The sequence below is a fragment of the Candidozyma duobushaemuli genome (assembly GCF_002926085.2).
Source record: "Candidozyma duobushaemuli strain B09383 chromosome Unknown B_B09383, whole genome shotgun sequence".
Classification (NCBI taxonomy): Eukaryota; Fungi; Ascomycota; class Pichiomycetes; order Serinales; family Metschnikowiaceae; genus Candidozyma; species Candidozyma duobushaemuli.
Genome location: NW_020289895.1, coordinates 1,911,025 through 1,931,552, shown reverse-complemented (window position 1 = coordinate 1,931,552; position 20,528 = coordinate 1,911,025). Strand labels below are relative to the sequence as shown.

Genomic DNA, 20,528 nt, shown 5'->3' with positions numbered 1-20,528 from the left:
TGGCACGTGACGGAAGACGTGCTTATGCGTCAAGTCCGAAGCACTCTGCTCCGATCTCTAATTGTCTGCGCCGCTGACATTATACTCTTTGCAGAACTTGTAAATGTCCTCCATCATGTCAGTGATACCGTGGTTGGTCAAACCTTCACTGTGGTTGATGTTGTTGGAGTACACCGCTTGCACGAGCGACTGAATCTTGATCAAGCCTTCTTTAGCGACCAAGTCGCATATTATCGAGATCAAGTCGGGCGAGAAGTCATTATACCATCTGTGGTTCCAAACCAAAAGCTTGATACAGCACTCCAAGATCTTCTCGTTGAGCTGCACAATGGTTTTTGAGTAGTTATGGGCGTTGCTGACAGGAGCGTCGGTGTTGGAGTTCTTCGAGATTATTTTTGATCTCTCCATCTCGTAATATCTCAACATCTCTCGCTGAGCCTTTGACGAGAAGCGGCCCGCCAAAGCGTTAGAAAACGCAATAGATCCTTCTTTGAAATGCTTGAGTCTAAAGGCAATCAGACCCAAAATTTCCCATTCTAATGTTGTTTTTTTGTATTCCATTTGCTGGGCCTGGAAGTGGACGTATTCGGCTTGCCACATCGTGTACGCTCTCAAGTCCTCGTACAAGAGCATGAACAAGTTATCTAGCCATCTTTCACAAAGCCTCTTTTTTCTGAATTCATTTTCAATTTCACTGTCATCGGTGCTGCCGTTGATTTCTTTCTTGGGCAGCTTGACGGCCACAGTGGACGAATCATCGTTCGCCTCACCCGATGGCTCGTCCTCCTCGGTCGACTCAGGAACATTGACCTCGGACGTGGTTCTAGTGTGAGTTGCGCTGGACTTGTCTTTACGGTACTCTTCCTCCATCACGAAAACCTTGGCACGGTGTTTCAACAAAGCTTCCCAACCGGTTTTGATAACAATCTCAGTGAGAAGATCATATGCCTTAGCGAAGGTTGACTTCAAGTTGGCAGCTGGCAAATGAGCAAGCTGGTTGTCAAGGTTTCTCTGTTCTGCGGCAATAGAAGTACTCTGCAAGTTAGACACCTCATCCAAGAACACATCAACGGGAGAAGGCAAGTGCAACTCCTCGCCGGCCCCTCTCAAGGCCACAATTCTTTTGAGTGTGAAGTTCTCCTTGTGAGAATTCATAGGACACGAGTTTAAAGTCAAAAGAGCATTCTCAAAGTCATTGAGCTTGGTGTAAACTCTGACAAGGACTGCCCACACTTTGAAGTCCGAAGGGGACGACTTCACCGCCTGTCTCGCCAAGTGCAAGGCCAAGTCGTATCTTTTCTTTTCCATGAGGAACTGAGCTTGCAACAAGAGAAGTTCTGAGTCCCTCTCGTCTCTTTGAATCGCATCATTCATCACCTGAATGGCTTTGACTTCCTCGTCTTTTAGAAGCAACACCTGAGCAATCAAAGTTGATACGGAAGGCTCTTTCTCCTCCAATCTCTTCAACACATCTAAAGCCATGTCGAAGCTCTGTGTCAACTCTATGCACTTAAGGAAACCGTCAACAAGGTAGTTGGAGATCAATGTGGGTGAAGGCAAATCGACACCGCAGCCCAACTTTGGTCCTTCCCAGAACAACTTCTCGAAAGCAGAGACAAAGTTGGCCAAAAGCTCCTGCGAAACAACTCCAAGATCAAATGGGTTTTCTCTGCGGATTTCCACCAAACTGCCAAACTTGTTGGATTCGTCCTCATCGCCGTCAAGCATACACCTCACAATAGAGCACACGAAGGTCTCAAGCCACAACTTGTCCAATTCCGCCTCGGTGAGCTTCTCATGAATAAGTTTTCCCTCATGGTTCACCACCGAACTCTGGAACTTACCTGGAATGTGGACAGTGACTCTCATATCAACTTTGCTGAAGGCATTGTAGGAGCAGTATGTCAATTCAGGCACCCTGAAGTGTTTCTTCTCACCAAACCAATACTGAGCTTTTGATGACATTAACGTAGCCATACCCTGTAAGTGAGCAGCGATCGACGCCGAATTCGAAGTGTCCACACCTGTGAAGTATAAGTAAGTGCCAAACTCTGGCTTTTTCAGGTTAACACCTTGTTTGTGAATATTACACAAGTCGGCAGGACCAAGGTCAGTAAGGCCCACAAGGCGACTGGTTCTCTCAATTACTGAGGAGCCCAAGTACTCTTCCTTGGCTCTGGAGGTTAGAATTAATTCAATTGTACAGGAAACGTGTCAGACATACTCTGGGATCGAAGCCAATGTTCTTTGGGGCATTTTGTGGGGAAGATTAACGTTGTAAACAAGTGTTGAGAACAGACTGATTTGGAGACCAAGTGTTTCCAAGAGGCTGGGGCAGGTGTATGTGCAGGACATGGGCACTGTGTCCGATAGGTAGAATGGAGTCCAGGGATCCGATTATTTCGGTGAGCTACGAATAATGGATTAGTTATTGAGTGTTAGAGCTCTGGTTATTCTATATGGTGCTTTGGTGTACGCGTATAGTGAAAGCCAGCTTCTGCTAGGCGCTTGACCTCACGTTTTTTGACAAGCTCGTGGATGACAACACACCACAGGGCCTTTGGGCCTTTGAGTTAGGTAGTAGACATTGCAAGTATCTGTAGGTGTCAACTTTAGGCCCATATGATGAGTGGGCCTTTGCATAGCCTAGATACATAGTGATACACCTCAAGATGACAGCGTAACACTGGGATCCTGTACTTCGAGTGACTGTGAAGCTTTTCGCCAATTGCATTGAACAACTCGATAGGCTGGCGGTTTCAGAGCTCACAAGAAGTTGCACCCTTGGTGCAGAGCCACCCTTGCAAATAATGCGTCAAGTCACTGGCTGAAAGGATCAGCCGAGGCCAAATTCGGGAGCCACTAATCGCATAAGGGTCCTCTAATTGAAGGGTCAGCTCTATTCGCTTCAATTCGCCAAGTTGTCTGACCATTGTAGCCAACTCGGAGTGCTTCGATATAGTCAAAACTCACCAATGCTGCTGTCAATATCCATTGGCATAGCAAGGTGCTATCGTTTTCTGCTGCAATCTCCAATACGTCATCACTGCTTTCTCTTCTTGGAGCTCTCCTCCTGCTCTTCTTCCAAACTGTCCCAGTCTCTCGCCGTGAGGCAGTACTTCTCAGGTGGCAAATTGAGGCCCCACTTGGGAATAACAGGCGGAAGCGGCTTGGCGTTTCTTTCATGTGCTAATTCCAACATGAGCTCCTTAGGCGGCGTGGGTTTGAACTGATAGTTGGTTCTGGCAGCTATGGCCAAACGAATGTCGTCGGTGTTCACCGTACTTGTGGAGCTTGTAGTGTTAACATTGTTTTTAGCATGATCATTGTATGCCACGGCGTCCTTCAAAACAGAAGTCGTGTATCTGTGGGCAAAGTCCATGAGTTGTAGCGGCACATGGTCGTGATAATTTTGGATACCCTGGGTTGCGAAAATAAGGTGGAGAAGCCTTACGTCTCTAGGAACGACAGGCGCGTCCGAAGATTCTGTATTACCAGTCGACATGGCCAGATTCGTCTAAGGTATAGATTGAGTGATTGTTGTTGAGGTGGTTGTGAGGTGGTGATGTTCTTGTTTCATCATGTGACCAACAAAGCCACTGTGGACCAGATACTCTTCCTACTTGGCCATGTCAGGAGTTGTTGTGGAAAGGCCAGACGACTATGTCGTTGAAGAACCACAGAAAAACCACTTGACTTTGGAACCATTCAATTTTTACTCCAATCAGCTTGTTCAAAAGGCCGTACTCATCATCCTCAACACCCCCATAGAAAAGCTTCCATTTCACCAGTTATGGAGCTGCACTTCCGTAAGGATCTGTGCCGATGGAGGAGCCAATCGCTTGTATTACAGATTCATAAATGACCAGGAGCGTGAGAGGTATATCCCTGATTTTATTGTGGGTGATTTGGACTCTCTCAGGGAGGAAGTGAGGCAGTACTATCTCCTGAAAGGCACGGTGGTGTTACCACAATACACACAGTATGCTACTGACTTTATGAAGGCTATAGAAGTGGCCGTTTTGATGCATACCAGTGGAAAAAACGACCTTTACAAACCAGTGGACGACGATAATGGTCTCTCTCACTTGGTGAAAAAGTACGAACAGAGCGAACCCTTTACAGCCTACGTGGCTGGTGGAATTGGCGGCAGGTTCGACCAAACCTTCCACTCGATTAATCTGCTTTACTCTACTAAGACTGAGTTCCCACAGATTCGTATCTTCTTTGTCTCCGACACGGACATGATCTTCCTTGTCCCAGAGGGAACCACTTACGTCAAGTACGCCAGCAAAAAGCTCTTCAACCAGCATGACCCAGTCCCCAAATTGGGTCTCTTGCCTTTTGGCAAACGTGTCGTTTTGTCCACGACGGGCTTGAAGTACGATGTTCGCGATTGGGTGAGTGAGGTTGGCGCAAATGTATCAACAAGTAATGGTGTTTCTGGAACGACGGGCTTTGTTGTTGACACTTCAGACGACATAGTCGTGAATGTTGAGATTTCTCACGTTGCTGGGCAGGTCTAGGTGGATTACTCGATAGACGGATACATTGTTATTTGGAAAATGGTGCTAACTCAAGAGGGAGTCCCAATGTTAGGGAGCCAGGCTTTGATACTTTTTAATTATTTTCTTGGTAAACAGGAGATAGCAACCTTATTACTACGTAATAGTGACTCCCGTGCTTACATTCGGTTAATTTCATCAATTTGCAGAGCGTTTTCGAGTCGTTGCACTCATGACTTAGAGAAACCACTTATCGAATGAAATTTATCAAAAGAGGCCATATACAATGCGCATCAATATTCCAGATAGCAAGTGAAATGGCCACAGATCAATAAATGAGTAGCAAAATGGGTTCACTGCTATAGCATGGCTTACATGTTCTAGAGGATTGGTGGTACTTATCTAAACCTTTGGCTCCAGGTCTATTCGCAGCCATACTCCCAATCTCTAGTCTGCGAAAGTTCTTCTCCCCATAAATCTACCAACACACATCCTTGGAAGAATCGATACGATATCTCCAATTGTATGAGTTATTTATTTTTCCAAACTTTGCTTTTTTCACGTCAGACCCAGCCAACTCTCCACCACCCAGTAGGTGGACTCAGTGTGGTGTACAGAGGTCGGATGTGCGGTACGCTAAAAAATTGAAGAAAAAAGCGATCAACCTCTAACAAACCGTTCGAATCCTACACTTGCCATGTTCAAGCTTCCACAGCTCAGGTCCGTTCAGAGGCTTTTACGTGGAATTGGCTCGAGGACGCTAGTCTCGGTAGCCAGACCTCAGCTACCTGTGGCTGCACCAGCCAGCACCCTCAGCAGATTTGGCTTTGGTACTCCAGAAACACTCCAACTTCCACAAAGCTGGAGAAACCAGCAAACCATAAAAACCATTAGCATGCTAGAAATGCCCAAGGATGCGTGGGCCCAGCAGGCGGAGCAGGAGAACCCCGTCACAGACAACACAGTATACATGGACTCTGTCAAGAGAAAGAGAAGACTCAAGATGAAGAAACATAAGTTGAGAAAGAGAAGAAGACTCGGCCGTGCGTTGTTGAAGAGGTTGGGCAAGGTGAAGGATTAGCATAGCTGCCACGCAGTAATCATGTACATATAATACAGGGACCATAGAGAGAGGTGTAGCGGGGGAGACCCAGCACTCTTTATTGTGAAATGAAAAGATATTGATATTTAATTATCCTCAGGCTGTCCTGCTTGTGATCTTGGTTACTGAAATCTGAACTTTTCACTCTAGGACAATGGACAGAGGACTCCACTGAGGTGAAAAATTACCAATAATCAGCAGTCCTCCAAATCAAAATCTGAAAAATCTCTAATTCTCTGCTTTTGCTCATCAACAAAACCAGCTTCAATCTAAACTGCCCATAATGCTACCCCACGGTTCACTTGTAAGGCCCGTCCACATCAGATCTATACCACGGTGATGTGCGAAAATCTACTTCATCATGTCTACCATCACATTCGTTACAGGCAACAGTAACAAGCTTAAGGAGGTAATTGCCATTTTGGGTGGTGAGCCCAGCTCTGAAGGATCCAAGGTTGGCAAGTTTACCGTGGTCAACAAGTCCCTAGACTTGGATGAGGTCCAGGGCACTATTGAGACAGTGACCATCCACAAGGCTAAAGAAGCTGCCAAGCAGGTCAACGGTGCTGTTTTGGTTGAGGACACCTGTCTTGCTTTCAATGCCATGAACGACTTGCCTGGTCCTTATATCAAATGGTTTGTTCAGGCTGTTGGTCTTCAAGGTCTTGTGGATATGCTCTACAAGTTTGAGGACAAGGGGGCCAAGGCAGTGTGCACTTTCGGCTACTGTGAAGGTCCAGGCAGTGAAGTGAAGCTTTTCCAAGGAATCACTCATGGTAACATCGTGGACAGCAGAGGCCCTACTGATTTCGGCTGGGATGCTGTATTTGAGCCAGAGGGTTTCAAAGAGACGTATGCCGAGATGGACAAGAGCGTGAAGAACTCAATTTCCCATAGGTTCAGAGCTTTGGACAAGTTGAGAGACTACCTTCTCCTGCAATAGAGGTTGGGTATGCATTGGCAGAATATAGAAAATGAGGCCATAGAACTTGTTGTAGAGGCGAGGGGAGACAATGTAGATGATAAGGTACAGTTCGCTTCAGACGGAAAGTAAATCAGAAGTCATTTCTACCGAGCTGTAGCTAAATGTTGAAGATTTCAACATGTCAAGTGGGAGAGCTCACAAAACGGTAAGCAAAACCCTTGTGGTCATTGAAAAATAAACGGAAGCAAAAGTAATGCTTCTATCAACCATCAAAATTGGTGCCCAAGCTACTTTGCACTACATCTTCTCCTCGGTTTCGTCTAATCAATTTACTAGTGTAGCGTCATTACGGCCGATGCGTCGCCCGGTCATCTATAATTGCTGTCGCCAGCTTAGGACCCAAAGAAGCCCTTCACCTTCTCCACGAAGCCCTTCTTCTCCTCCTGGTGCCTCGACCCCTGGCTCACCACAGTGTACAAGTTGTTGCTGTTGTTCAGGTCGCCGCTGTGTTCAGCAGACACGACATTGCCAAAACCACCCCGTCCTACACTGAACGACTTGGCAGACGATACTGCCTGAAGATCATCCTCCGTTTTTTTGCCATCCACGTCCTGGAGCTTCCGCGTGAACTCTGGGTCCTCATTTTCCACCATATTGCCGTATCCTCCACGACCTGTGGTGAATTTGTTCTGTGTAATCGCGGGCGTATTGCTGCCTTGAGGCACTAGCTTAGGCAGAGGAATCGAGGAGGAACGCTTGATGTTGCCTGCTCCTCCACGGCCTGTGGAAACATAGTATTGCTTGTCGTGAGAACGGCCCTCTCTGTCCTCATGTCTATGATCGTTATGGTGCTTGTGATTGGAAGTTATCTGGTGGGTTTCGGGCTCTTTTTCGGAGACAATGTTCCCTGCGCCGCCTCTGCCCGTGGAAACCATGTGTTGTGGAAAAGTTGGTGATATCTGGGGTTCACTCCACAGTAAACGCTGGGGCGTGCTTCCGGTAATTGCACGTGACCCTCCAAGAAAACGCCGATATGTCGCCAGTGGCCCAGCTTTTTTAGAAAACGGCTTTTGGAATTTGAAATGTTTCTACTTTTCTACGGCTCTTTGGTTCCCTGCTTTGGCGAACCTTCGGTGCACCGTTTGCCGCAAGGCTCATCGGCTATCTACACTAGGAAGAAGAACTACGGAAAACAGCCGTGCGTAAGGGAATTTGTACTGTGAAAGTGGCGTGTGGTGATTTTTCTTGGAAAGTTTTGAAAAATTTATGTTTGCTGTTACAGCGCTGCGATTCGCTGGTTCAAGGTTTCTTATCAGTGGATGCTCGACTCTTATCTCTGCGAACAATGGTTGCAAAATACACACAATGGCTGTTGACTGTGTAGCCCGATAAGAATACTGTGGAGTCTGATTGGGAAAGGAACGTGAAAAAGTACAATGAACTGGTTTGATTTGTGTGAAACTCGCTTCTATTCAAGATACTCCAATCTATCTCTGCCACAGCCACTACAGACTCGCGATACATGCGCTATATATATTTCTCAAGAAGAAGGATCGAATTGTAAGTAGGTGTTTAGATGCTGGCATCTAAGAAGTATTTATGAATGGAACGCTGGAAGACAGCTGGCAGAATCGATATCGTGACATCACTGTAGCCGGTGTCTTTCAAGCATCTCGACCATCTCCTTTGCCAATTCGTCGCCCCAGTTGATATCGCTTCCGTGCTTGGAGGTTCTGGAAATCCTCTTTTTGTGTGTCTTCTGGCTTGGCGCCTTGGCGGGATTTTCAAAGAAGTTGAATGAATCGTCGCTACTGTTCCCATTGGAATTTGCACCATGTTGCATTGGAGGCCCCAATTCGGCGACATTGCCGTTTGCAAAAGCCTTGGATGGCGATCCAGGGTCCAACTTACCCTTTTTATCAGACTCCATGGTGAGTTCAGCCATGGCCTTGATTGAAGGCTTCTCCACATTGAGTGTGCGTTCTTCTTCGAAAGAAGTAGCCGTGGCAAAGGAACATTCACTCAGACTCTCTTGCAAACAGACCTTTTCTCTGTTCTCAGTTTTCACCGTTTTCGACCTTTTTATCAAACTGGGCGCCCTGTCTTTAAGCCGCCGTTTTGAATTGCCTTTGGTTGTACCAGCTCGCTGTAGAATCGACTTGACCACATCGGGAGCCTCCAGAAGCGGTTTGGGCGATATCTTGAAGAAATTCCTCAATTTTGCGTTTCGTGGAGTTGGCGGTGAAGGCGGAGGTGGAGCACTCTTCTTGGGTATGTAGGCCAGGTTGCGTTTGATATCGACGCTGTTGAAGCCGTTTCCCATAGAAACCACTGGCGAAGGTGTAAAAGGCGAAATTGCCACGGAACTCATAGATATGGGTGTTTTCGGTGTACCTGGGCTGGGCATACTTGGCAAGATCAGGTGCATTTCGGTAGGCTCTTCGTCCAGATGGTGAGGAGCTGGATCGTAGACTTCCATGCTGGTGAGGTCGTCGTTGACGGCCACACGCAGATTCAAGCTCCAATTGGAGACGCTTCTTTTTATTTGCTTCCAGGCCATGGGGAGCTGAGGCGGGGGAATACCCTGGTTATAAGGAGTTGGCGAGAACTTTGCAGCCATTTCGAAACGTACATGAGGGAATGCGACACTGCCGTGGCGGAATCGAACCTTGTATGTTTTGGCAGAGGATGGGGATCTGCGGACGCAAGCGAAGAAGTTGATGAGAAGATCGGCGATGGTTTTGTAGAAGTAGGCAGTGATCTGGTGGATGGGTCAAGCGGGCTGATCTGTATCCTAAGCCCTAAAGCACGGTACCATTGCCCCTTCTGATGTAATGTTTCATTTTCTTAGCTTCATTGATTTCATTTCTCTTCCTTTCTCTTACGTTTTACCGAGGCAGGTTGGCGGTGCTCTGGGCATGCTGGATCGTTTGGTGGATCTCATTGTGCCATTCGCAGCTGCGACAAGAAGCCTTGAAACCGGTGTGGAACGGGCGAGAGAATTCGGGTGTGAGAGAAAAATGCGTGCTTTGGAGGGATTGAGAAACCTGAAGAATTTGGAAAAATTGGTATTTTCGTTTTAGGAAGGTTAATTGCGCTGTCGATAGTCGATGGGTGAACGGTCGCTGAGTTTCAGCCAAGCCGCCGGTCTGCGAATTCCGTGATGGAGTCAAGCAGGGATCCATACAGTATTTATGAAGATTCATTCATGAAGAGGTAACTATGTTACTGAAGTGATCAATTGGGCTCGAAAATGCTTTATTCTTTATTTTGATCAGGTTTCGGGACTAGCAGCACCGTATGGTAAACTATGACCGTAGCGCATTCACAGGTTCTCCCCAGGAACCTCACTTCCCGTCAATATCCACCGCAAAACAGAAACCTGAAATGTCAACAATTCCCTCAATTAGCTACATCTCCACCCACGACCTGCTCATATCTCCTTCTCTATCTCTACATCCCAACCATCGACATCCACGCAAAAACAGTCTCTTGGCCTGATTCATGGCAAGCTCCCTACGTCGCACCATCACCACCCCAATAACCTTTCTGCCGAAAGCCTATTTTGCATGTGCCAGGGGACCTGTCAAACGTCACCGCAAGTCGAAAGCTTACCCCTAATTCGACGTTGCTTCAGCGTTGCTCAACATTACCGTCTGCACCACAGATAGTGTCTTGCTCAGGCCCATGGGGCCCCAATAGGCGGCCCACTCAGTGAACGTTCTACCATTTACGCCACGCCAAAGTCAATTACTCAATTAATTCTTCATCAGCGTCTGCAGCGTCCAGCCCATCCTTCGATCAGGCACCTCAAACGCTTGGCCTGGCTCCCCATCTGTCACCCAATCGAGTGAGGTTTTGCACCCATTCGGCTGCAGGCGGCAACCTATGGGCGCCTGCCGTGACTAGGAGCGCAACGCCGGTACGTCAAATAATTTCTAATTCGGAAATCTCACGCTTATCTCAAACGGCAGCAATGGATCTGAAAGAAGCCATGGATCAACGAACGTTGCGCAGCAAAACTGCTCGTCAACTTCACAGGTGCCTCGGCGGTGCCGAAAAAAAGAGCCTGCGAGCGAAGAAGCTAGTGCAATCGCAGCCACCGTAGGCTTTGGGGGGACCAATAAATAGCCAATCACAGCCTACGAAAACACGGAAAAAGCTGCAAAGCTTCCCAATCTCGCCAATTCCTTCAAATCCTCGCCCGCCAATTTCAACGGCTTCAATCGACCGCACCACAGCACGGCGCTTGCTGACCGCCTGTGGCGAAGCAACTGCGAAATGCCTCACCACCTGGGGCGACCGCTCGGTTGCTGAGGTGAGGCTGGTGAGGCGAGCGCGGCTTGGGTGCAAAAGCCCTTCGCTTGGAACCTTGGGGGCGCCAAACAGCAGGCGTTTTGCGGGGCTCCGGAAATCTAGGGGTTGCGACGGTAAAAGTATTGGATGTTTTTTGGGTCCACGTTTTTCACAGGCCTATCGCCATTGCAGGTGACTTTTTGTGACTAGGTCACAAGTGACGGCGGGTTGCTTCTGGAAAATGCACCTCGCCTATCCTGGCGGAACGCTGCCGTCAGCGCGGCTGCTAAAAATCCGTCATTTTCCACCGTTGCCTAATCAGCCTTGCGGCTGGGGAAAAACTATAAGTAGGCTCTGGCTCCCGTGAACATTTTTTCTTTCCCACCATCAAATTAACAATGCAATTCTCCAAGATCGCCGTCGCTGCTGTCGCTGCTGTTTCCGTCCAGGCTGCCAACAACTCTTCTTCCGGTTCTGACTCCGGTGCTGCTGCCATCCCAGCCTCTGCTGGTGCCCTTGGTGCCGGTTTGGCTGTCGCTGGTGCCGCTGCCTTGTTGTTGTAAGCGCTGGCGCCAAGTTTGTTAGTTTGTTTTTGCAGCATGCTAGTTAATGGCCCCGGGGCCCTGATTTAATAATTTCATGCTGCGTTTATTCAAGTGTAGAGTAGGCATGGCGCACTGTGGTCATCGTCTGCAGCGCTGCCTACTGATAAGAAAGAAGTACCGTGGTGATGAGGTCACTCAGTGCCATACAATTGACGATGCACCGCTACTTAAATGAAGATGATCATCGATTTTTAGAAACTGTCCGTTTATGGATTTCGGTATTCAACACCGCTGTCGACCGGCGATATCTATTAGGTGCCTGGGCTGCCTCGTACGTCTATATCCAATTGAAGCCAACCTCAGCTCACAACGCTGTACTGCGCTTCCATCCTCTTCTGCGCCCTTCTTCTAATGAGCATTGGGGCTTGCTTTGTGGAGACCCTGAACTTCGAGAATCGGGCCAATGCTAGTGTCCCTGGGCCAAGGCCCCAAGCGGTAGAATGATCTTGAAAACTATCCTTCAACAAAGCACATCAGTTCAACTATGCTAAACATGCAATTTGTATCCCACTAGAACACATCGGGCAAACGCTCAATCACGTAGGAGTGAGCTCCCACACCCATGATTGGAATACCAGGAATCTTTCTAATACGTCTTTTCAAATCCGCATCATTGGTAGCCACAATGTAGCACTTGTGCTGCATGACTCTGTTCACAAGACAGTCATCGGCATAGGTGCCTCCGTGGGAACAGCTGATTCTTTTAATTCTGGGGTCTTTGGCAAGTTTCAATGCAATACGGTACTTTGGTCCAAGCTTCTCCAACTCAGCCATCACACAGTCTGTCACTATAGGAATGCACTTTGCGTACAAACAGTCCATGAGACCACGGTTGATGTCGATTTTTTTCTGGATCGAAAAGTTGAAGAAGTTGGTATCCAACAAAATTTGGTAGGGTGGTTTGATGGCCTCGTTGTATTGGAAAAAGAGTGCTGATGAGACTTGTGGCACCTGTTTCGTGAGCTCGGGATCGTCCTTTTTCTGTTTCGGTTTTTCCTTCTGTAGCTTGGGGTCGTTGGCCTTGATGGCCCTCTTCATAAGCGAGAACTTTCTTGTCTTCTTGGCTTTACCCATGTTGGTTGTTTCTGAAATCAGATCTTATCGCATCTCATCGCTCAAGTATCGCACCTGTACACCACACACTAGCACCACCCTAGACAGACGAATAGGTTTCTGATTCAATGTTTTTGATTTTTCAAAAATTGGCTTAAAAATTATTACCTTCTTGCACCATATCGTAAATTATGTACTAAAATACAGCATCGCCCATCAGCGGCCATCTACTTATTAAGAGGCCAGACAGCTTGTGGGTCGAAAGACTTGGAAGCCATTCTCTTCCAGCTGAACATGGCCTGCTTTTCGAAATTCATCTCAAACACTCTGAAACGCCTCTCATAATTCTTGTCGAGTCGCGTCACTCCACTTTCACCCGCGATTCCGCTGTAACAGAGCAAAATGTCCTTGCCTTGCACAGTTTTCCATATACAAGCATCATTTTCGTGCTCGTGGCCCACAGAGATGGCCTTGTAACCACACGCAACGGCATCGTCGAGAACCTTTTTGTCTGTGGGAGTCACAAGCTTGTGCTTCTCATTGTATGTACCGATAAGCTTAAACTCCTTGTCAGGACGGAAGTTCGGAAGCGGGTAGTGGAAGAACAAGAGTCTGTACTCCATATCAGGAGGAAGCTGCAGTGTTGCCCGATACATGAAGTTTGTCTGGGTGTTGTCCACCTCGACATGCTCCGAATCCAACACAGTTGCAATTGCATTAGGCTTCGAGAGATCGAGCAGGTTGTAATCGAAGGTGGTGCCCTCGGCAGCAGGTGGCTCATGGAAGATTTTGATGTTGTAGTTAGTCAATCCATGCATACGGTGGTCAACATGGTTGATGTTTTTGTTGTAGCAGCGAGGCAAGCTGGCAACAAAGTTGAGAATATTGATTTTCGTGCGGTAGTTGTCCCAGTCCCAGTCCGAATCACCAAATGTGAACACAAATGGAATCTTGAGCTTCAAGATTGGGGAGAGTGCCTTGAGCACGGCAGACTCGAGGTGCTTGACGCGTTCAAAGTCAATCATGTCACCGGTGACCACCACCAACTTGACGTCAGCCTCAGCGTCAAGCTGGTTACCAATGAAGTCCAAGGTTTTTTTGTCGAACTTGCATTCGTCTCCAATACAACGGCCCTGGTCAACACCAATATGCAAGTCGCTAATTTGGGCAATCTTGAACTTGGGATCGACAGTGGTGATTATACCATTCTTCTTGAGAACGTTCTCGAACTCCATGGACTGGTTTATAATTGGCATTTCCTCATTGATCGAGACGGACAAGAGCGAGGCATGGGGGTAGATGGTCTGTTCAACAGGCAAGGTGATGGGCAGGGTTTGGTAGTGCCAGTGATCTCTGGAGTCTTGCATGTCGTGGGTGCCAAAGAGAATGTTGAAGTCACGAACCAATGGCGTCTCGAAATCAGCGACTTCCATGTAATTGATCCAGATGTAAAGCGAGGATGCTACCTTGTGACTAAACCACTTGTTCCTATCCGTAGGCTGCTTGGCAGAGGGAGTAAACTGGATGTCGGTGACATAGCGGCCGGTATTGGTGGCGTGAGTCTTTTCCACGTAAAGGTAGTAGTTGAACATGGAGGAGGATTTGGCGTGCAAATTGAGCTTGGTGTCAATCTTGTGCCAAACAGCCTTGTCAGAGGTCTGCTTGGGCGCCAGACACGAGAAGCCCTTGGCACACTTCTGGATCCTGACATCGGTAACCAAGTAGTTCTCCAAAAGCGTCAGGTGCACTGTCTCGTAGTCGAGGATTTTTTGATGGGGTAATTCTTCACGGTACTGGACTGAGATGCCTTGACCGTGCAAAGTGTGGATGGTGACGGTGAAAAAAAGGCCAACAAAGAGGAGGAAAAGCACCTTCCTATTCCGCAAAAGCGACCCTGTGGTGGACCGAAGGGACATTGCGTTGCTGGAAAGAAAAGAACTAAGCAGGCGCCGTAGGTAGTATTTGTTTGGTCCCGGGAGGCCAGGGAGGCAGGTATGCAGCGCGCGAAGACAAGACCTTGGTACACGGCTGGTGCCAAAAGCGAGGCGGCTTACGGCCGCACACATTGGCAGCCAAGAGAGCGAAAAAATTCGTGGCTTTTGCGTGGAAATAAACTTTTTGCAAAATGGCCAAATTTTTTTTGTTGTGGAAGACTCAAATTGTTTTTGAAAATGTGTCAGGGTCCGAATTTTCATTTGCCGCGACCCCCGAACAAGGACATTTTTGGCCCGTATGGGGTTAGTAGGCTAGCGCGGCGCGGGGGCTTTTTTTTGTTTGTCTGTTATTCGCGGCATTAGCCAGATCCATGAAAAGCCGCGGCCGATTGGCCGAAGAACCTCCATCATTACACTGCTCGGTTCGGCTTATTTTCCACTAAGCCAACTTTTGGCACCCACTTACGCCACAAGCTCCAGAACTGTAGAACATGGTCTTGGCTGTGGTAGTGCAAGCCCCCTAGCCGAGCCCCCGGACCTTGGCACACTTCCACCATTGTTACTCTCGATTGTCTTGAACCTGGGCTCCTGATCTGGAGACCGAATATTCGGCACTAGATATGGACTTTTCATTTGCCTGCGGTTAGATGCCAGTTGGCCTGATGATCTGACGTCAGCGAGCTTAATAAGGTTTGGCTTAACTCAGCGCCAACGATGACCCCAAGTCGATCAAAGCTTCGTCGTCTTTGTCGTCCTTCTCTGCTCCCTTTGTTTCCTCTGTTTCCTCCGATTTGCCCAATTTGATAGGAGACTCTTCGTCGGACTGGCTGTTGATCTCAATGACATCATCGTCGCTCTTGTCGCTGTCACTTTCGTAGTCGCTCCAGTCTGGCTCATCCTCTGCGTTGCCATACAAAAGCGTCACGGGCTGGGTGCCGTTTCTTGTGCAATTGTACACATCGGCCTCCACCTGCTCAAAATCAATGAGCTCGGCGTCCTCCATCTTCACCCAGACGTCTCGCTGACGGAAGTAGTACCAGCGATCGTTCATTATCACACCCTGTAGACGGTACTTGTTCAACAGAGGGGTCTCCAGAATCACCCCGGCAAAATCAGCCATCTGCTGCTGAACACTGTGTATGGTGCTCTGTGCCTCGCTTTGCCTGTCCACCTGCTGCTCACGAAGCGTTTCAACCTGCTCCGCGAGGTTTCCGAGATCCTCACTTGCTTCCTCGTGTGCTGGTTTAAGCATAGCTGTGGCTTGACGCAAGAGATGCCCAAGCCTCTTGCCTTCAAAGAAATTGAGGTCAATGAGGTTTCGTGAAATAGCACGACGTTCGTGGTCAGCCTGTTGCGCTGAAGCCACATGTTTCTGGACCTGCTCAAGCGCCTTGTCACTGTAGACCTCGGGGTAGAAGATCTCTCGAAGGAAAAGCGGATGCAGTGTGTTATCGTCGTCGTCCATCAAGTGTATCGTGACAATTGGCGCCACGCTGCGGTACTTCACCACTCCGAGTCGCTCAAAATTCTGACCCCAGAATTGCTCATTCAACGTGAGGTACAAGCTCAGCTTTCTCACATCCAGGTCAAGTTCAAGAAGATTGAGGTCATTGCTGATTTCCTCCTCGATGCTCTCGACGTTGGAATTCAACACCTCTGCAAGTTGAGGAATGGCATCAACGAGCTCTTTGTAGATATTACCAATAGCCTCTTCTTCCGGCGACAAAGCGTCATCCTGGCCCGTAGAGGAGATATTCCGAAGAAGATCGTCCACGAGAATATACCATTCCTGTGACTGCCTAAAGTTCTGAACAAACTTGACAATCTTCTGAAGCTCCTCCACAAATGCAGACACATCGTCACCTTCAACCAGCAAAACGACATCTACAAATTGCTTGTTCTGGCACAATGCAGCTAGAATAGGCACCCAGTACCTATAGCCTGGAATCTTTTTCCTCAATTGCGGCACAAGGTGTCCTTCTGTCTTGATATTAGGCAACGACTCACTATCGGAATCGCTATCGGATATAGCGTTATATCTATTAGCCACAACGCCGTCATCCTCGGAGCTCATTGGCTCTGAGCGACCAACTTCTATGAAATCCACCAGTGGTTGTGAAAACTGTGATATCTGTGGACGAGGAGCTGATGGAACTGGTGGTGGTTCAGTTGCTGTGTTTTGACTCTCTGGGTTCTGGGCATACTGACCCAAGAACTCAGGCAAGTCTTGTGGTACCTGCACGTCCACGGTGTCATACTGGTTCTGTGATTTGGGCTCTGAATCAATCTCTATGGGTTCGTTCTCGGTTCCTTGCCCTTGTGGATCCTGTAGTTCACCAAATAGATAGGCAATTGCTTTGTTTGGGTCATGGCCCGTGGCCTTCAAGGCACTGAGTGCCTCTTCACGAGGAAACCCCATTTCCATGAGGGTCTGTATTTGAGATTCTGTATCCATTGAGGTGTGGTTCGTGATGCTCAACTACTACTGTATCAGATATCGCACTGATAGTGTTGTTGATGGGGCACGGGTTTGGACCATAGATAAGGATTTCGGGCCAAGGATGGGGCTGAAGGAGGATTTTCGGTCGAAAGATGGTCCGATGTTCGTTCTGTATAATTCTTCGTCAAGCTCGAGATGTGATATCATTGCTTCTGGATGGAGTTACTAGAAGTTGAGCAATCTGTGAATGTGAGCTCTGCCTTTATTCTCTAAAGGTTTTGATTTATTTCAAGTGAAGAAAACCTTTTTAAATTATATTGAAGTAGTCGATTTCGAACAGTAATCTTAATCGGTCATACTGCCCATAGCTGAGCATCAGCACGCCTTGTACAAACACAACTACCAACGCTCGTAGCTCGAAATAGACATTCACAAGAGCGTCTTTAGCTCTTTTAGTATCTCACGCTATCAATGAAAGTTCCCATCAATTCCTATCATTCTATACCCAAACCTCTTTATAGAGAGAGTATAACCTTTGCAACCTTTCCAGCCAAAAAGCCTAATTTGGGCACCATTCTTCAAGAGGAGCTTCACAGTGCCATTGATCTTTATAGAAGGATTGTATCGTGGTCTGAATCGTCCCCTCTACTTCCACAAGAAGCATCAGAGCACCATTTTCCATCGTCAGAATCAAGCAATGGCTTGGAATACTGGAAAGGCTACGGACTCAAACACTCGGAAGTCAGCGATAGTAAACTTGAAACTTATTCCAATGCATTCTATACCCGCCAGGCCAAAGCTACAAAAGGTGTCTTCATTGCATCAACTGGCAGCAAAATTGGCAATTCTTCATCACCAGTATCAGTGATTTTCGACACCAAAAGTCTGTTTTTAAGTCAAAAGCATAGCAATCAGTTAGTGGAAAATAATATCCCTGAACTACCGAACGCAAGATCTTCACCGGATGAGCTGAACGTGGAAGAGCTCACTCCTCCAGATCTTGTGAGAGAATTCAAGTTTCGTGGGTTCAAATGCAAATCAAGAAGACGATTTCAAATGAGAATGGAGGTGGTAAGACCCCAAAACCATGAAATTGAAGAATAGAAATGCTTATTTATACGGAATTGTTCAGACCAGCCTCTTTACGCTACTGTAAACTTGCTTAAAGGATCCACTGCAATGAAGTGACAACCAAACCAATATCCAATCACAACTAGTCATCTACAAAACAATTCCCCCCATAACCTCGAAAATACATGCCATCCTCTATCCTACTCCATCCATCTCAGCTCATCGAGCATTTGCACCCAGTGCGGCGCTAGTCACCAAAAGTAACCCCATCCCAAACCAACCAGACAACAATAAAAACGAAATTGACAAAGTTCAATAAACAATTTTTCTCTCCCTTCACAATCTCCCCTTCTCTTCCCGTCAAAAATAAAAAAGCACCATCGACCCATGTCCCATGACTCAGACCGCGAAAGAAAAATTTCCCCATGTACCGCAGGACTCTTCTACATCACCTACCCAGAACCAGGAGAATGTCCGTTAACACCATCACACAGTCGTTGGCCTCTTTGGGTCTCAAACAAGCGGAGTCCCCCGTGGACGCCTCCCACCCAGATTACAACGTCATTGACGTTATGAGAAACTACATCACCGAAGAGGTTCACTCCATCACTGGCATCGCTAAGGACGTCATTTTCCCTGCCTTGGACCAGCCCAATGTTATGGAAAAGGGTGACTTGCTCGTGCCTTTGCCCAGATTGAGGCTTCCAAAGGGCACTGATTTCAAGGCCAAGGCTGCAGAGATCGCTGAGAAGTTCAACAAGGGCGGCTTCATCTCTGAAGTCAAGGCTGAGGGCCAGTTCTTGCAGTTTTTCTTTGAGCCCAAGACCCTTTTCAACATCGTCGTCAAGGACTCCTTGGTCAGACAGGGCGACTACGGTTACTTGCCTCTCGGCGTGGGTAAGAAGGTTGTGATTGAGTTTTCCTCTCCTAACATCGCCAAACCTTTCCACGCTGGTCACTTGAGATCCACCATTATCGGTGGTTTCTTGTCCAACTTGTACGAGAAGGCCGGCTGGGACGTCAAGAGAATCAACTACCTCGGTGACTGGGGTAAGCAGTTTGGTCTTTTGGCTGTCGGTTTCGAGAAGTACGGTGACGAGGAGAAGTTGGCCTCTGACCCAATCAACCACTTGTTCGAGGTCTACGTCAAGGTCAACAAGGATATCACCGACGAGGGTGAAGTCGAGGGTGGTACCAACGACAAGGCCAGAGCCTACTTCAGAAGAATGGAGGACGGTGACGAGAGCGCCTTGAAGATCTGGAGGAGATTCAGAGAGTTGTCTATCGAGAAGTACATTGACACCTACGCCCGTCTTAACATCGAGTACGACTCCTACTCCGGTGAGTCCCAGGTTTCTCAGGAATCCATGAAGAACGTCACCAAGATCTTCACTGAGAGGGGCTTGATCCACGAGGACAGAGGCGCCAAGCTCATTGACTTGACCAAGTTCAACAAGAAGTTGGGTAAGTGTCTTGTGGAGAAGAGCGACGGTACTTCTCTCTACTTGACCAGAGACGTTGGTGAGGCCATCAGACGTAAGGAGAAGTACGACTTCGACAAGATGATCTACGTTATTGCCTCCCAGCAAGACTTGCACACTGCTCAGTTCTTCGAGATCTTGAAGCAGATGGGCTTCGACTGGGCCAAGAACTTGGAGCACGTCAACTTCGGTATGGTCCAGGGTATGTCCACCAGAAAGGGTACTGTTGTGTTCTTGGACAACATCTTGGAGGAGACCAAGGACAAGATGCACGATGTCATGAAGAGAAACGAGAGCAAGTACGAGCAGATCGAGGAGCCTGAGAAGGTCGCCGACTTGGTTGGTATCTCTGCTGTGATGATCCAGGACATGCTGGCTAAGAGAATCAACAACTACGAGTTCAAGTGGGAGAGAATGCTCTCGTTTGAGGGTGACACTGGTCCATACTTACAGTACGCCCACTCCCGTTTGAGCTCGATGCAAAGAAAAGCCAACATTCCAAAGGAGAAGTTGCAGAACGCCAACTTCGACTTGTTGACCGAGCCATGCGCTGCCTCCCTTGTCAGAGTGTTGGCTGGTTACCCAGACGCTCTCAAGAAGGCCTTGAAGACCAACGAGCCTTCTGCCATCGTCACCTACTTGTTCAACCTCACGCATATCGTCTCTCTGTGTTATGATATCTTGTGGGTTGCTGGCCAGGAGGAGGAATTGGCTACCGCCAGATTGGCTTTGTACGCCTCTGCCAAGCAGGTCTTGAACAACGGTATGAAGTTGTTGGGCTTGACGCCGGTGGAGAGAATGTAATATAGATAGAGGCTGAATAAAGACGCTGACAGTGGAAATAGCACCAAGTGTGGAGTTTAAATAGTAGTGCAAAGTCGGATATTCCTTCCTCTCCTTTTTTTTTTTTTTTATTCAAATAGCCGTGTCTACTTGAGTGCTCGAGTCTGGATGAAGATGACCAGGTGCAAGGTCAATGACGTAAAATTCCTACATTGAGCCATCAACTAGCAGTACCAGATAAGAGTTTTCCATTGAGTGATGGACACCAAATTTTTAGTATTGTTTATTTTTAGTTCTCGATAAGAAATCTGAAAGAGTTATGGTTTTTTTTGT

General features: G+C 47.7%; 11 protein-coding genes across 11 annotated transcripts; 4 read left to right on the top strand and 7 right to left on the bottom strand. All coding sequences in view use genetic code 12, as the record gives it.

The window, feature by feature from the left end:
* Window positions 1–57: 57 nt before the first annotated feature.
* Window positions 58–2,256, bottom strand: BUD7 (exomer complex subunit; the record flags this gene model as incomplete). Its single annotated transcript, XM_025480810.1, has 2 exons — window positions 58–2,176; window positions 2,225–2,256. 2 exons carry the CDS (start codon window positions 2,254–2,256, stop codon window positions 58–60), a joined length of 2,151 nt encoding a protein of 716 aa, XP_025335110.1.
* Window positions 2,257–3,043: 787 nt separating this feature from the next.
* On the bottom strand, window positions 3,044–3,505 carry CXQ87_002294 (chromatin modification protein; the record flags this gene model as incomplete). The annotated part of the gene is made up of 1 exon (XM_025480809.1): window positions 3,044–3,505. The coding sequence occupies one exon, from the start codon at window positions 3,503–3,505 to the stop codon at window positions 3,044–3,046; it is 462 nt and encodes a 153-aa protein (XP_025335109.1).
* Window positions 3,506–3,629: 124 nt separating this feature from the next.
* Window positions 3,630–4,526, top strand: CXQ87_002293 (thiamine diphosphokinase; the record flags this gene model as incomplete). Its single annotated transcript, XM_025480808.1, has 1 exon — window positions 3,630–4,526. One exon carries the CDS (start codon window positions 3,630–3,632, stop codon window positions 4,524–4,526), a length of 897 nt encoding a protein of 298 aa, XP_025335108.1.
* A 676-nt stretch (window positions 4,527–5,202) lies between these two features.
* On the top strand, window positions 5,203–5,586 carry CXQ87_002292 (mitochondrial 37S ribosomal protein mS38; the record flags this gene model as incomplete). Its single annotated transcript, XM_025480807.1, has 1 exon — window positions 5,203–5,586. The coding sequence occupies one exon, from the start codon at window positions 5,203–5,205 to the stop codon at window positions 5,584–5,586; it is 384 nt and encodes a 127-aa protein (XP_025335107.1).
* Window positions 5,587–5,968: 382 nt separating this feature from the next.
* Window positions 5,969–6,550, top strand: HAM1 (nucleoside triphosphate pyrophosphohydrolase; the record flags this gene model as incomplete). The annotated part of the gene is made up of 1 exon (XM_025480806.1): window positions 5,969–6,550. One exon carries the CDS (start codon window positions 5,969–5,971, stop codon window positions 6,548–6,550), a length of 582 nt encoding a protein of 193 aa, XP_025335106.1.
* A 374-nt stretch (window positions 6,551–6,924) lies between these two features.
* CXQ87_002290 (uncharacterized protein) lies at window positions 6,925–7,467 on the bottom strand (the record flags this gene model as incomplete). The annotated part of the gene is made up of 1 exon (XM_025480805.1): window positions 6,925–7,467. The coding sequence occupies one exon, from the start codon at window positions 7,465–7,467 to the stop codon at window positions 6,925–6,927; it is 543 nt and encodes a 180-aa protein (XP_025335105.1).
* A 710-nt stretch (window positions 7,468–8,177) lies between these two features.
* On the bottom strand, window positions 8,178–9,152 carry CXQ87_002289 (uncharacterized protein; the record flags this gene model as incomplete). Its single annotated transcript, XM_025480804.1, has 1 exon — window positions 8,178–9,152. The coding sequence occupies one exon, from the start codon at window positions 9,150–9,152 to the stop codon at window positions 8,178–8,180; it is 975 nt and encodes a 324-aa protein (XP_025335104.1).
* Window positions 9,153–11,943: 2,791 nt separating this feature from the next.
* Window positions 11,944–12,507, bottom strand: CXQ87_002288 (rRNA-processing protein; the record flags this gene model as incomplete). Its single annotated transcript, XM_025480803.1, has 1 exon — window positions 11,944–12,507. The coding sequence occupies one exon, from the start codon at window positions 12,505–12,507 to the stop codon at window positions 11,944–11,946; it is 564 nt and encodes a 187-aa protein (XP_025335103.1).
* Window positions 12,508–12,713: 206 nt separating this feature from the next.
* CXQ87_002287 (uncharacterized protein) lies at window positions 12,714–14,402 on the bottom strand (the record flags this gene model as incomplete). Its single annotated transcript, XM_025480802.1, has 1 exon — window positions 12,714–14,402. One exon carries the CDS (start codon window positions 14,400–14,402, stop codon window positions 12,714–12,716), a length of 1,689 nt encoding a protein of 562 aa, XP_025335102.1.
* A 715-nt stretch (window positions 14,403–15,117) lies between these two features.
* CXQ87_002286 (uncharacterized protein) lies at window positions 15,118–16,845 on the bottom strand (the record flags this gene model as incomplete). Its single annotated transcript, XM_025480801.1, has 1 exon — window positions 15,118–16,845. The coding sequence occupies one exon, from the start codon at window positions 16,843–16,845 to the stop codon at window positions 15,118–15,120; it is 1,728 nt and encodes a 575-aa protein (XP_025335101.1).
* Window positions 16,846–18,401: 1,556 nt separating this feature from the next.
* On the top strand, window positions 18,402–20,216 carry CXQ87_002285 (arginine--tRNA ligase; the record flags this gene model as incomplete). The annotated part of the gene is made up of 1 exon (XM_025480800.1): window positions 18,402–20,216. The coding sequence occupies one exon, from the start codon at window positions 18,402–18,404 to the stop codon at window positions 20,214–20,216; it is 1,815 nt and encodes a 604-aa protein (XP_025335100.1).
* Window positions 20,217–20,528: the final 312 nt, after the last annotated feature.